This window comes from Lissotriton helveticus, chromosome 3_1 (genome assembly GCF_964261635.1).
Source record: "Lissotriton helveticus chromosome 3_1, aLisHel1.1, whole genome shotgun sequence".
NCBI lineage: Eukaryota > Metazoa > Chordata > Amphibia > Caudata > Salamandridae > Lissotriton > Lissotriton helveticus.
The window spans coordinates 1912430346-1912446648 of record NC_136061.1 but is presented as its reverse complement, the minus strand read 5'-3'; the positions used below and the strand labels follow the sequence as shown (position 1 = coordinate 1912446648).

The 16303-nt window shown below is 46.0% G+C and overlaps 1 protein-coding gene across 5 annotated transcripts in view; it reads left to right on the top strand.

The window, feature by feature from the left end:
* The window catches only part of CARS1 (cysteinyl-tRNA synthetase 1), a 406480-nt gene that overhangs the window by 224062 nt on the left and 166115 nt on the right, over positions 1-16303 (top strand). For all 5 annotated transcript variants that reach the window (XR_013608861.1, XM_078682918.1, XM_078682921.1 and 2 more), the window contains 2 exons: positions 1823-1926; positions 5588-5685. Coding sequence is in view for 4 of the 5 variants with exons in the window: in XM_078682918.1 (XP_078539044.1) it covers positions 1823-1926; positions 5588-5685 (202 nt within the window). In the remaining variant the exon portion in view is untranslated. The remainder of the gene's footprint in view (positions 1-1822; positions 1927-5587; positions 5686-16303) is intronic.

Sequence of the window (16303 nt, the reverse complement as noted above, 5' to 3'; positions counted from 1 at the left end):
TCTATTCTTTTCATCCTCTTTGGATAATAACTCTTCCAGATCCTTGATTTCTTGGAGTGCTTTCACCCGATCACTCCAGGCATATTTTACAAGATTACCTAGCGTGACTTGGCAGTACTGGGCTGTATGCTCCGCCCATTCAGTTAATAGCTCCGGGTTCGGGTTCTCATACGATATAACCGTGTACACCCTCAGACCTCGGGGTACCCAGTTAACCTCAATATAGCTTTGGAGTGAGGTGGCCTCCCACCATTTACGTGTTTTACGCTCATATAGCCTTTCCAACTTAGACATGATGTTATTAAGGCTGCTGGTCGATTTAGAGCCTGCCGTGATGGACTGCACATTAGTTGTCTATGATTTTTTGTTGCCAAACATGCTCCTGGCGGCCTCGCGGTGTGCCGAATCACTGAACATCTTCCTCTGTTCAGTGCATGTTTGTTGAATTAGTGCTCAGTGACGATGCCCTTGTTCTGTCACTTTCATATGTCTTCCAAGTGAGATAATCGTGCGTCTCAAACTACAGTGACCAGCTAGTCAGATATGTCTTGAATCCCCAAGAGACTTCCGCTGGACTTCCTCCGTCGTGACAATATGCCGAGATTTCTCTTTCATTAGTGGCGGTGTCTTCCACAATACATTAACGCTCTCATTGTACCATAAGCTGAAGTTACTCGCAAACGGGTGCTTACATGTGGCGGTACCTTCCACATTAAATTACAGCTCGCATTCCGACATGCACTTCTGACAGCATGCAACAATTTCTCTAGAGAGATTACCACCTCTGTGCTATGAGAGTGGTGCGTAGGGCGCTTGTGAAGTTGCGCTTTAGTACGGGTAATAATATCAAATGGTATTTGAAATTGGTTAAAGGTTGATGAACACCTCTGCGAATCTAATGTAAATTGGTAGAACTGGTGATTTACTGCCATGTATGTTGTAAATATATGTTACAAGATGGAGCTGACAGTACCATCAGTATTGTGGTCCCTTGTCTATGGCAATGCTCATGTTCATGACTTTAAAAATGGCGACTTCCCGGTATGTCGCTAACAACGAGGAAGGCTGCATGCCGAAACGCGTCTGTTTGGTTGACTAAAAGAGCCAGTGGAACGTTGCACTTGAGTGCTTATTTTCCTACTTTACTGTCGGAATGCGAGTTGTAATATATATCTCTCCTTGGAATTGCATGTCCCAAAATTTCAGGTAAAGAAAAGATTTAAGCACATTACTTTTTCAGTAGGCATTCTGAAGTTAAAGTGAGAGTTAAATATTTGTCTTCATTCTTTTATCCTGATTGTGATATTTGTGTATCTTTGTTATTTTCTGTGAGGTTAGTTTGGTAGGCATAGGTGAATACACTAATCAGTTTGAAATAAACATTTTGAAAATTAAGGCATTGAAGAAATAAAAATGCATTTTTCCTTTTCAAAATAGTTTTTGGTGCTGGAAGTGGCATAGTTTTACTTTGAGAATAAAATGTGAGTTTCTTCTGCTGAACTGTGTTGAAGGGGTGGGAGGTATGTGGGGGATTGGTTGAGCTGGAAGCTCGACAAGGGGGAAAAAAACAAAACACACAGAGGAGATATTAAAGGAGATAAAAAAGAACAAAATGAATGATGGATCTGGGAAAGGTGATGGTTTAATACCCCAGTGGTATTGAGAAGAAATGAACTTGAAATATTGTAAATTCTTACACTATTTCTTTAGATATTGTGTCTTTTCTACTTCTGTTTTTTAAGAGTTTTTCAATAGAATCCAATCATTGCGCCAAAAGATTTTACATTGCGCAATTCTTTAAAAACTATTTTATTTTAAACAGCTCGGCAGCTACGATTGGCTTTCCTTATGCATTCATGGAAGGATACATTGGATTATTCAAACAACACTATGGAGTCTGCGCTACAATATGAGAAATTTTTGAATGTGAGTAACTATGCAAGATTTTATGCATTTGGGCAGAAAGTAAGTCTGGTTGTAAATTAGGCAAACAGTAAATAGCTTGTTCTATACAAAGCAGTTGAGCACATGTACTTGATTTGTAATTTTTACAAGTCATTTTGTTACTGAGTTGGATCTGCTTCTGTCTGAACATATCTTTATTTTTTTATTTGAACATTTGAAGTTTCCCATTTGCCAACATATGCAGTTATTTATCAACACATTTTCCCACAGGCACACAATGAGTAAAACCTGTTGATTTATCAGCCACTCATGCATTTCTTCTTTAATATGAAATATCACCTATGGAAAATAGTTTTTATATTAATTTTACATTCATCTTTAATTTAAAACAGGTGGCAAACATTATTTACGTTATTTTCTAGTGTATCCCTTGAATCCAACAAAGCCTGAACATCACAAACATTTGGTAGAATTTAAATGTATAAAAGAAAACCTGGCTTTTCAACAACATAAACAAGAAGCTACGCTTATAAATAGTTATGTTACTTGTGGGTTTTTCAATGAAGAAGCAATATGCAATTGAACATAAACATGGAGAGAAAAGGTCTGTAGATAACCAAGAAGAAAACATTTAAAAGCTGTGAGATCTTATAAGCTTCCTAAAGCATGCCTATCTAGTGCATCATTACACAGAAGGAAGAAAGTCAATTTATGCAGCGACCTAAAACTTCTTCCAGTCAATTGGGCACTGACCTCTTTATAAAATGTACTTGTTAGGTCTCCACTGGCAATAGCAGCGCGCATGCGGTTGCTCTTGGCATTCGAGAGCTTCTTGAACACAATACTGTTGAGGAAGGGGACTTGAAGCCCCGCCCCCTCTTCGCATTGGCTCGCGCCATAGCTTAGGCTAAATGCAGGCTTCTCATTGTACAGGAGGCTTCTTAGTCCCTCTTTGTTGCCGCCCTGTCCACTTTTGGCCCCGCCCACCGGGATTTGATCTTTTACTGGCAGCGTTAGACTATGGCTTTTAATTACTGGGTAAGCACTATTTGTTTCCCCGAGCAGACGACACAGCTGCTTGTTGTATATGCTGCCAAGCAATCCCAGCACTGCAAACCGTATTTTGGAGGGTCTATTTTGCTGTCTGCTTTCACATTTAAAAAGCGCCCCCTGCGCCTTATTTTTTAGCACCGCACCTGTGTTCATTTATTTATTTTTTTCTTTATACTACAACGGCAGCCATGCACATAACTTTTATATGCACGGGCGCCGATTTGCATGTCAACTGGAAGACGCTATCGGAACGAAAAAAGCGAAGATCACTTCATATTGTTTCGTAGTTAATGGGCACTGCAGAAAAATGTAAAAGGCTTGAAAAGTGTGTCTATGACGATCTGTAAGATTGCGGCATGTTTTTCTTTTAAAGGGAGTTCTCCGTTTTCAAGCAGGTGACGCAGAACTTCTCTGTATGTGGACGGTGTTCGTTATTAATCAAAAATAATCGTAGAATGAAGGCAGCGAGTTGGATGGTACTGTGTGTGACCCTTTGAAATTAAGTGTCATTCTAAACCTACCAGTCAGTGGGTTTGAAGTACCACCCGGGATAAGAGGCACAGATGCGCTGGTACCCCTGCTGCTCTGTACAGGTTCTCAGCAACAGAACCCTATGACTGGCATTGAAAACACAATCAGGATCACAGTGGGCTGGCGGAGAGATTTACTTAGATATTTCAGGGTTACAGTGCTTTGCATCCGAAACCAAACAGATACTGTATCGCACCACGCGAATACACACCAAGAAACAGGAGATTTGCAGCAGGATACAAAGGCCAAGGACTTAAACAAACGTTCAAAGGCAAAACACTAAACTGCCAAAAAAGACCATTGGTGTAATACTCTGGGAGGGAAGACCCCTGTCCTTTGGATACAGGTCGAGTAAAGTTCAGGGCAGAAAGATAACAAGCATTGAAAATGCAATAGGTCTCGTCTCGCCTTTGAGTAAGTTAAAGTCATTTGCTTTGCTAATGGTATTGTATAGCAAAGCAAATGGCTTTAACTTGATGAAAGGCGAGACCTATTGCATTTTTAATGCTTGTTTTTATGTAGGGTTTTATACCATACTGCTGTTTCCATTCGCTGTAATTAGCAGATGTTGATAATATCACCCACGTTTGTGGAAACTTGGAAGGATAAAAGGCTGAGTTGGTGATTCTGGGATTCATGTTGCACACCACATATGAAAGGAGTAGTGAACAGTTAACCCACTTAGCTATCTTACCGGTTATACCCACAGATTTATTTAAGGTGTTTTGAACTATTTGAAAATCCATCTATTTCTGATTTCTTAAAAAATTTTGTTTGGTAGCTGTAGGTGCAGTAATTAAAATGTACATTTAGCTTTGTAAAATTGGAATCCATTGGAAAGAGCTGCAAGATGAATGCTTAGTTTCTGTGACGCAATGAATTGAAAGCAACTAAATTGGTAACATCTAAAAAACGTATGCATGTACACAGCCTTAAAAATTTAAGTTCATGTCAAGTGTTATCTGCTTTTACTCTTGCATACAAGGACAACTGGAATATTTCAAGAGAGGTCCTTCCTCAAACCTCTGAGGTATCCAAAGATATTGGAGGAGACGCCTCACTCACTGAATAAGCAGGGATCCAGATGGGGGTTCATAATTAAAAGTACCTACAGGTATACCCAAAAGTATCCTTTATTCCTAAGGTACCTGGAGCACGAATAAAAGCATATATTGAGGTTTGTTTTGAATGACTGCTCAAATATCCTAAAAAATTCCAGCTCAAATAACCTAAAAAAATCGTGCCTGAAATCGTCCCATTTCTATCTTAGGTTGAGTCCGCCCTGGTGGTACCATCCTACCAGTGTGTGAATAGGTGCTGATAATGAAGCATGTCACGATAAGTGAGTGAGGCGTCTACTCCAGTATCTTTGGATACCTCAGAGGTTTGAGGAGGGTTCTCCCTTGAAATATTTCAGTTGCCCTTGTGTGTGAGATTAACTTTGCGAGAATGTACCTGGTCTTATTATCACGCTCTACATTGTGGTGGAGTCATCTGCTTTTACGCCAGTGGCTCACTTTATCTTATGGGGCGGAAGCTCCATGCGTCCATCTGCTTTCCTGCTCTTCCTTACTTTACTGCCCCACACCTGCACTTTGATTCTTGGGTGTTAAGCCCTATATCTCCCAACACATGTGGACTGCCACTGCATACCTCCTATTTTCTTCCATATTAAGATAGATGCTTAGCTGAGCATTTACCGTTCATCTCTTCGGGACGCCTGCTGGTGAACCCAAGGAGGAGACTATGTCTTGTTTCAAATACCTCTTAGTGTACAAGTTGCATAGATGTTGAAAGTCACAGGTGATTTGTAGGGCTCTAATTTCGATCAACTGATTATTTTCCCACCTTGAATTATGAAAGGAGCCCCATCTATTGTTGTCTCTTTAATTATTACGTTCTGTCTCAGTGCAAAATACCTCAAGTCATCTATCTCTGACTGTGAAAATAGTTTTTTAAAATGCCATCATAAAAACATATAAATAGATACTTAAATGTAAATATGTAGATAAAATGTACTTCCAACTGGGAAACTTATAAACAGCAGTTTAAAGATGTCAGTCACCTACTTTGACTTGAGAATATCTTTATTATTTAGGAGTTCTTTTTAAATGTGAAGGATATTCTTCGAACCCCCGCTGACATCACTGGCCGATTTGCAAGATGGGAACAGGAGGAGATCGAGCTGAATAAATGGTAAGTGTGTTGCTTTTATAATGTCCACTCCATTCCTTTTGAGGCTTTAATGGATCAAGACTTGTCCGGTGTCTCTTAATTAAAGAAACATTCTTGAAAAGCGGTTGTTTAACGTGTTGCATCCTTTATCATCAAACATTTATAAACCATTGGAAGTCTAGGTGTTATAAACTGCCAGGACTGACAACTAATTGTTAGCAAGCCACACAATAATATCAGATTCAAACAATGCTATGCAGTTTTTATTTTTTTACATATTTTTCTGTAGCTAAGTAACATTTCAATCGAAAATGTTTTGAGGGTGGAAGTAGTTGGCATAGTTTTGAGACAGAGCAGTTAAAGTATGAAATATTTGCAGCGGTTGTATGCATGAACTAGGCGAAGACAGCCGTGTGACTGTACGCTTCACTGTCTGATAGATTGTCCAAAACTGGTGAACCGGTAACCCAGCAGTAACTTTGTGAATATAACAGAACAAATAGTGTTATGTTTTGGAAAGTAATTCCAAATTATGTATAGTAGAATAGCATCTCACCAACAACCTATAAATGAGTTAATGGTCCTACAGGTCCTCTCTGTGCTTATTTTCCTGAGTTTATCAGTGGCTCTACACTATTAGATTAAATGGTAGTTGAGGATAAAAGCTGTGTCAAGATTTTTCTTCAAGTCAGTACCTGAAGCAAAAGATAAACATGATGGCAAGTTGTGAGTAAAATGTGCAGGCAGGACTGTGAGTAGTGCCAGATGTATACGCACAATAGATGCACATAAAAAGATTACCAGTTCTATATGTATTTGCATTTCATCCGTGTTTCCAAGAAATTTCTAGGTTCAGTTTGATTTCTTATAATCGTCTACTTTTCGACCTCATATGACGAGGAATTGGACGAGGTCATCATCATGGCAACATTTAGACAGGTCTTTCACAATACTATGCCACCATTGAATCCAGTTACGGTGAGCCTTCAAAGACAAGTTTCGGAATCTGAAGTAAATTAAGACAAGGAAATGACCAACACTTTTTTATTATGTAATTTTATTCTTAGTATTGAGAAAGCAAAGGGGTGGAGACTTGGAATAATTTCTCTAGCTATATCATGTTTCTCCAGATGCAGTGCATTATAGAAGATGTTACCAGAAAATGAATCACTTTCTGAGCCAAACCTTGCTGTGTAGTCCGAGTAAATTACCAAATTGTAAGGGGCCGCTGCCCTGCTCCAGGCAACCCCACATTTTGTCCCTGCAGCATTTGTCTGAGAGGTATGTGGTTCGGACATCTACTAGTCATACAAACACAAACTCTTTTCTGACCTCTCCCCTTGGATATCCAGTCCGAAAGTGTGGAGACCTTTATGCAGAGGATATTTTCTTTCACCAGTTTGGTCCCCAGGTCTATTAATGCAAGTTGCCTGGCTGTCACTATTCCCATACTCTTTGAGATTCAGTGGCTCAAGACCTCTACGTTTTCTACGTTTTCTTGGTTCCTGTGCTAACCAGGCTATACAATTAGTTGTGGCTTGGATGCCACCAATTCCATTGGGGAGCCATAGACAACTCATAGCTATTCGCTGCCTCGCCTGACTGCGGTCAATAGGTTTTTCGGGTGTTCAGTGTTCAAAGGTCCTGTGTCCAGTCTGCAGATCCCTCACCTTTTAATTAGATACCTGTCCTGAACAGGCAGCATATGGGTGTCGCGCCATACGTTCATGAAGCACTACTGTCTGGCATACCAGTGTCACAGAGAGGGACATTTCACCCGCTCAGTCCTGTAGGACTTATTGGTTTGAGCCAATTCACAGACCCACCCCCTAATTGGTACAGGTCTGGTATCTAGTCAAAAAGTGAGTGATCTCTAGTTTGAAGTCTCTATCAGAAGAACAAGCTACTTACCTTAGGTACAGCGCTTTCTGGTAGAGACTCTATCTAGGTGAGTAACTTGATCATTAATTATCTTACCCTGTTTCTGTTATGCCTCGGTATTTATCTTCTGGACCTTGGCAAATCAGTCCAGACAGAGTACTCACATGAACCTGATACAGAGCGTTTGCTTAGCCCAGAGAACCATTAAAATGTTGGAGCATCGTGTTTTCAGTCTAATTTGTCAGAGTATAGAAGGCTCCTCCTACTGCAGTTTCTCCACAACTTAGTGAAGCTTATTTGTAGGGAGGAAGGTGGCCGGTATTGGTCTTATACTAATTATGTTGAATAGAGAAGCTACATCAGTTATTTTATATGGAGACAAGGTTTTAACTAGATTTTACTTTATTTGCTCCATGATCAACATGCCTTGCCTGTGATGTAACAGGCACTATTCCGCTACTGTCCTCTGTGTTGTGGAATATACCCATGGGCTGATCTCCATCAGGTTTGTTACCTCTGCTTCTCTCCTGAGCACGAATAGGCTTCCTGTAACACCTGCTGCTCCCATCCGGTCGAAAAAGACTCTTTAAGAGCATTGGGCTTGTCGCTTGGAAATGTTGCGCAGAAGTAGAGACTGCACCCCAGACCTCTTTGGCACCAAGGACCTCGGGAGAGAACATCAACCGGAGCCGTCGGCAGCCAAGGAGGAGACCAAATCGAGTTCCAGTTCCAACCTGGAGATCAAAGACCCCCGCCTGCTCAACTGGTCATGAGGACGGTCAACAACTAGCTCACATCCAGACTAACACTAGATGGCGGGAGTATTCACAGCATGTGAGTCAACAGCACTACATGTCACTAACAGATGCTTACAGGGTAAGTAACATTTTCTTTCCTCAGTATTCCCATGTGCCCCCAGGTGGCACCTAGTTGCACCTTGACATGATGGCTCCATACTGTGGAGTGGAGCCGCATCAAAGTGCCACCCCTGTGCACTGACATCAGTTCCTTTCCTTCCGTGCCTTTCTATGAGAATCCCAATCTCCGCTCCTAATTTTGTTGCCTTTCTGGTGACTTCTAGAATGAATTCCAGTGTACTCAGGAACGATTCCCCAACCCAAAACAACAGGTTTCAAACCATTTGTTTATTTTTTTATTTTTTTAATTACGTTTTTATTGTAAATTGCCATACATAGTAACAGAAACGTTACACATCCACATTTGCAGTATAATAGAACACATGGTGCAAATCGTACATGAATACACACAACTGCAATCCAGTAAACCAAGAATAATCACAGGCTAAACAATGCAAGGCGGGTGCGTCACGGTTACCATAAAGGACCTGGCACATGTGGATCAATTCCTGAGGCAATGAAAACAAACCCCCCATAGAAAAATCAAAAAGAAAAGAAAAATATAAAACAAACCCCGTTTCAATCCTAGTACAGTAACAATAGATAGATCAATCCAAATTCAATCCAAGTGTCTGAACATCAATCAGTAACTGCTCCATTGTCACTGAGAGGGCTGCACCCCCGCCATCTCCCCCCCAGCGGCCATCCCCCCTTGATCAAGTTCAATCTGTGCTCCCCTCGGAGTATGCAAGTTAAATCTGTGCTCCCCTCGGAGTGTGCAAGCAGATATAGGCGCAGCGGCTCCCAGATGTGTCTCGGTCTGGACCGCAGGGGTAGTTCCTCCGCATACACACTTAGGCTGTCCCTACAGTACACCAAGTCAGCCAGCCAGTCCTTCAAACCAGGGCGCCTATCCCTCCCCCACGCAATCACCACCCTCCGCGCAGCCATAAGTAGTGCCAAGCGCACCAGCCTGCCGTTCACTCCCTTAATGTGTGGCACACAACATAGGAGACACACCAGTGGCGTACAAGAGAGATCTGCAGCAACCATTTCACGCAAGCTACTCACTACTGCCCCCCAAAAGTCAGCCACCGGTCGGCAGTTCCACGCCAGATGCATAAAATCCGCATCATCCTGACCACACCTGCCACACCTCGCCGTTTCCCGCAGGCCATATTTGTACAGACGCGCCGGAGTATGATATATTGATGTAAATACTTGAAATGGATAATTTTAAGGTTACCATTCATACTTAACTAACCAGTCAGTCCACACACATGCTTCCAGTTGTCTTCTGAAATATCAGTATCCAAACACGCATTCCACCTAGCCCAGCTTTTGTCTTCACCCACCACTGATTCATCTTTAATTAGCTTATACAATTTTGATAGTAGGCGTTTGTTATTAGGCACTGTAAGAACCGCTTGCAGCGACTTTAGAACCGAAGGCTCCTCTGGAAAGGCGACGTAGTGTGCCCTGGCCGCACCTCTCAGACGATAAACTGCAAAACGGAACAAGAGCGACTGATTCACTACGTGGCCAAGGTCTCCCTGCTCTAGGAAGGCGCCGTTTGGGTAGACATCTCTAAGATGAGTAATGCCCGTCTCTCTAAGTACTCTCATAGATGGGCCTTCGCTCGTGACCGACAGCCGCCATGCCATTCCAATCGCAGGTCCGCCGCATACAGTGGTAACTTCTGCGCCAACCGACCTATATGCTGCCATGCTGAGATCGTGGCATCAATTGAGTTAATCTCCGATTTAGGTGTGCCGCGCGAACTGTGAGTGACAACACTGTGCAACGGAACCGGAACTGCATCCCCCTCCTCCACCGCGACATGTGGCGTAAAAGCATGTGGTCTGTACCAGTAGTACAGGTACTGAGCCTGCGCACTCAGATAATATACATAAAAATCCGGGGCCACGAAACCACCGCCGAGTGAGTATGGACCACTGAACTCTCGCCCCTTTACCCCCCCATACCAGTCGAAGCAAAGGATCACGAAGCGTCTTGAAGAAGGACAGATTAAGCACTATAGGTACATTTACAAATAAATAAAGAAACCGGGGCAGCACCACCATTTTAATGAGGGCTATACGATCTGCGAGCGACAGCTGCAACAACAACCAACTCTCAACCGTATTCTCCAGGTTTGCGCAGGCCCTACCGTAATTCTCCCGTACGACAAACGCCGAATCACGGTGTACCCACAGTCCTAGATATTTGACAGGGTCCGCCGACCACACCAGTGGGTACTCAAGATCAGGGCATCTGGTCCCCGCTGTGAGCGGGATTATAAACGACTTATTCCAATTGATCTGGAGTCCAGAGATACGTCCAAATCGCACCAGCTCCCTCAAAGCTGCATTAGAAATCGAGATGGTTCGTGCACAAACAGCACCATATTATCTGCATGCAGAGAGATCGAGACCGGGCGATGATGAAAGTTCAGCGCCTTCTCCCTATGACGTTGTCGAATCACGCACGCGAGCGGTTCCAGAACAATCGCGAACAGCATGGGCGAGAGAGGGCAGCCCTGTCGAGTGCCCCGCTTTATACTCAGTGGTTCAGACGTCAAGCCGCCAACCCTCACCCTGGTCGACTGCGCCGTTTACAGCACTGTTATCCATTGAAGAAATAGAGGGGGGAATCCCATTCGGGTCAGAACGTAGTGCATGTATCGCCATTCCACAGAGTCCAACGCTTTGGCAGCGTCCAGTAACACTGCCGCGGCCTCCAGTGTGGGCTCCAGCACATGAAACATGGAAAAGAGCGTGCGCAAATTGTGCGAGGTGGATCGCTCAGGCACAAAGCCCGATTGATACGGCAGAACCAGACCATGCATTGGGGCTGCAATTTGGTAGCGATCATTTTTGCCAGGATCTTTGCGTCGATGTTGATCAGTGACAACGGGCGATAGGAGTCACAACGCTCCGGGGGTTTATCCTTTTTAAGCAATGTGACGATGAGTGCTTCTCGAAGGGACGGAGGGAGCATCCCGACCTCATGCGCCTCTGCATAAACCTCCAGTAGGTGCGGCGCGAGACGATCGGCGTACTTTTTATAAAATTCGACCAGGAACCCGTCTGGGCCCGGCGCCTTACCATTAGCCAGCGCCGCTATCGCCAGCTTGACATCCTGCTCATCGATGGGGAGACATAAGTACTTGCGTTGCGCATCCGACAGCCAAGCACACGCTATTCCATCCAGATACTCATCCGTAATTCTCCCGTACGACAACCGCCGGATCACGGTGTACCCACACTCCTAGATATTTGACAGGGTCCGTCGACCACACCAGTGGGTACTCGAGATCAGGGCATCTGGTCCCCGCTGTGAGCGGGATTATAAACGACTTATTCCAATTGATCTGGAGTCCAGAGATACGTCCAAATCGCACCAGCTCCCGCAACAGCTGCATTAGAAATCGAGATGGTTCGTGCACAAACAGCACCATATTATCTGCATACAGAGAGATCGAGACCGGGCGATGATGAAAGTTCAGCGCCTTCTCCCTAGGACGTTGTCGAATCACGCACGCGAGCGGTTCCAGAACAATTGCGAACAGCATGGGCGAGAGAGGGCAGCCCTGTCGAGTGCCCCGCTTTATACTCAGTGGTTCAGACATCAAGCTGCTAACCCTCACCCTGGCCGACGGCGCCGTGTACAGCACTGTTATCCATTGAAGAAATAGAGGGGGGAATCCCATACAGGTCAGAACATAGTGCATGTATCGCCATTCCACAGAGTCCAACGCTTTGGCAGCGTCCAGTAACACTGCCGCGGCCTCCAGTGTGGGCTCCAGCACATGAAACATGGAAAAGAGCGTGCGCAAATTGTGCGAGTTGGACCGCTCAGGCACAAAGCCCGATTGATACGGCAGAACCAGACCATGCATTGGGGCTGCAATTTGGTAGCGATCATTTTTGCCAGGATCTTTGCATCGATGTTGATCAGTGACAACGGGCGATAGGAGTCACAACGCTCCGGGGGTTTATCCTTTTTAAGCAATGTGACGATGAGTGCTTCTCGAAGGGACGGAGGGAGCATCCCGACCTCATGCGCCTCTGCATAAACCTCCAGTAGGTGCGGCGCGAGAAGATCGGCGTACTTTTTTATAAAATTCGACCAGGAGCCCGTCTGGGCCCGGCGCCTTACCATTAGCCAGCGCCGCTATCGCCAGCTTGACATCCTGCTCATCGATGGGGAGACATAAGTACTTGCGCTGCGCATCCGACAGCCAAGCACACGCTATTCCATCCAGATACTCATCTAAGTCCTCAGTAGACGGCATGCTTCGCATGCCATAGAGGTCCGCATAGAAGCCACGAAACTGTTCCGTTATGGCCTCCGTGTAGTGCGCCCCGCCCACTTCGTCCACTATCCTGTCAACCCGGTGCTGTTCCAATCGTGCCTTAATCCTGAACGCCAGCGTCCTCCCCGGCCTGCCCGCTTCGCCATAACGACGAGCTGCGTGCCTGCGAGATATATCTTTAATCTCCGCTTCCGCTTGCTCATTATATTCCACAATTAATTCCTTCATTTTGGCCAATGTGGCCAGGTCCGGTCGCTGAACATAATCTCGCTCCAGGTCACGCAGCTCAGACTCCAAGGTCTGCAGTCGCGACCGGCTATCCCGAAAGATACCTGCAGACGTACCGATACAGGTCCCCCTGATGGTGACCTTGAAGGCCTCCCACAACGTTGCTGCGTGATCAACCATACCTTTATTTAGCGCAAAGTACTGTACTATGGCGTCATGCACGGTTTCGTCATAAATGGGATCCAGAAGCGCCTCGGCCCGCAGCCGCCAAGTGAAAGGGCGACGCACTCCAGCCGGATTCCTCAAGAGCAGTCGCACCGGATTATGGTCCAACAGTGTGCGAGCCAATGGCGCCACCTCAATCACCCACTCCAGCAACTCCTCCCCCACCAACCAATAGTCCAGTCTCGACCAGCTGCCATGCATAGGTGTCGCATGTGTGCCCTCATGTCTGACCGGGTTCCTCACTCTCCACACATCCTGCAATCCAAACTCCTCTATGACTCGCAGTTTGCTTGCAGCGACCTTGGGGTGCGGTGCGTTCCTGGATTAGACTTGTCTAACTGCACATTTAAGTAAGTGTTTAAGTCACCACCCCATACTATAGGCGCGTCAGGCCATTTCCGCAATTGGTCACAGATGCGGGTCACACACATCGGATCATCCACTATAGGGCCGTACATGTTCACAAACACCATAAGTGTGCCACATAGCTTCCCACACACCATCGCACATAGTCCGTCATCATCTGCATACGTGTGTAACATTTGAAAATCAATAGCCCTTTTGATCAAAATCAACACCCCCCGCGCATAAGGGGAATAAGATGCAGCGAACTGAAAGCCCGCCCATCGGCCCAGCGCCCCGCATATTGTACTCTGGGCCAAATGCGTCTCCTGCAATAGAGCCACCTGTATGCCATGCCTGGTCAAGTACGCCGCTACCTGACGTCCTTTTTTGGGGGAGTTGAGACTACGCACATTCCAAGTTAACATAGCACAATCAGTAGACATTGTATATGTAAAGTAACAGCAGTGCCAGATAGCGACTGGGGGTCAGCAGGAGCACACTCCATTGAAGCTCCAGCCGTTCAGGCGACGTGCGCCACAGACACCATCTTGTGTAACCTAGATTGATCATTATGTGAAAAAAACAAAAAATATAATACAAAATTCAGAAGCCCTCCCCACCTCCACCCACCACCCACTACAACCTCCCAATCAGGTCGAGACCATCCCCCTCCGCCCCTCCCTGAGCACCAACTTTGCGGGTAATACCCACTGGGGGAAGAAGCACAGCCCCGCATACTCGCACCGGAGTGCAGTTGCCGGAATTGTTCCTATTTCAGTGCCCCCTGAGGCTCCAGCATCAATTACACAAAAAGACCACACATCCCCACCTAGGATCCCAGGGGGAGCAACAAGTATACATCAGCGCCATATCCCCTCATCCTCAAATATCAACTAGAGCGACAACTTCCAAAGCGGGCTATAACAAACAGAGACTTCCAATATTGTAAATTTGAGAGAAAGGTCCAGCATTGCAATTGACATTTGTTCAATCTGCATCTTCCAGGCCCGACTCCTGCCTCTCAGGCGTTGTCCATCGCTCACGTGGTTTGCCCCTGCAGATGTGTTTCGTGAATTTCAATGCTGATTTGGCGTCTGTGAAAAAATGAGCCTGTTCTTCATGAGTCACCTTCAATTTCGCGGGGTACAGCATGGCATAGGGCACCGCCGCCTCCCGGAGTAACTTTTTCACAGGGACAAACTCACGCCGCGCTGATTGAACCGCAGGAAATAATCAGGAAAGAAGGATAAAGTGTCACCTCTATATGTCACTGGCGCCTTTGCTCTGGCCTCTGGCAAAATCGAGTCTCGGTCCGCGTAGTTAATAATCCTGGCAATGATCGGCCGCGGTGGCGCTCCGGGTTTCGGCCTGGGGCCCAATGACCTGTGAGCCCTCTCGACTATAATCACACTGGACAAGGCAGGCCCAAACAGTTCACGAAGCATACCATCAATAAAAGGCTCCATCTTAAAAATCGGTGTAGTATCCGATAGGCAAAGAATTCGCACATTATTGCGCCTAGACCGCGCTTCTAAATCTTCATTTTTCGCGCTGATCACCTCTAGGATCTTCTCCATTTGAAGAAGTTGTGTGCGTGCCTCAGCCTGCGAATCATGATCATCCAACACTCTGTTTTCCAAGATATCGAGCCGCTTCTCATGCTTGTCCACCTTCTTTTTCACGACGTCCAATCCAGTCGCCAGGGCATCTATTTTACTGTCGATGGTCTTCATCCCTGCGCGCAGTTCAAGAAGGATCGTGCGAGTATCATCCTCAGCACCCTCCAACGCGGATGAGGCACCCCCTGTCTCATTCTGTCCTTGCGTCTCCTCCGCAAGCCGTGTCTGTCGCTTGGCCTCAAAGGCCAATTTGGCCTGCCTGGGCTCCGTCTTGCCCATATCCCCTGTCGACGTGAGCAAGCTGAGATCGAAGGCCCACACCCTCGAGGGGCCGCGAGCAGCACAGTGTCCCAATCGGTCATGCAGTGGACCTCCTACAGCAGCTATGCAGACTGGGGCGCTGTCCGCACCACGCCGTGGCCGCAACTTTCACTGCCGCCCTCTCCGCAGCAGCCAGCTGCCGTCCCCTGAGCACGGAGGCCTCCGAGCGCCACCAGGCCCCTTCTTTGCGTTTCAGCCAATGGTGTGCACAGTGCTCCCCAACAGGTTTCAAACCATGCTGTGAATGCAGAAAACAAATGTCGGCCACGGACCCCCACCATAGTGTGTGGTGTCTGGGCTTGAGCCATGACTCAAAGTTATGTGATAAATGTGCCCTCATGCACCCAAAGGTGATCTGGGACCGGGAGGCAAATCGCTAGGTCACCAAGCCAAGAAGTATACAAGACCTTTTTGTTGGTCCTTCTCCAAGCCGCAAGAGCAGACTCTGCCCGCTCCCGAGGCCGTTCCTGTGAGTGGTTAGCTTAAGTCTTCCACTAAATCAAAATCAAAGTCCGAAGCTTAAACTTAAAAAAGTGAAGCAGGATTCAACCCCATTCATCCACTCTGAACCCAAAGAGAAGGTGTGAAGGTGTTCTTCTTCCAGTTTCCCCGTTGCGGAGCAGATTCCTCAACTTATCCCAGTGTGCCCTGAGCTTCCCAGATCTTCGGCAACACTGCCGCAGATTGAAGTCTTCAAGGAGGCCATGCTTCAGATTTTACTTGAGCTTCTATTTCAATCTGGTGCACATTCGGGGCCCGAGGAACTGCAGGTGCCTGCAGTCTGGCTACCAATAGCAGATCTGGAAGAGCATTTAGCACTAATACAGATGCTGAACACCACACTG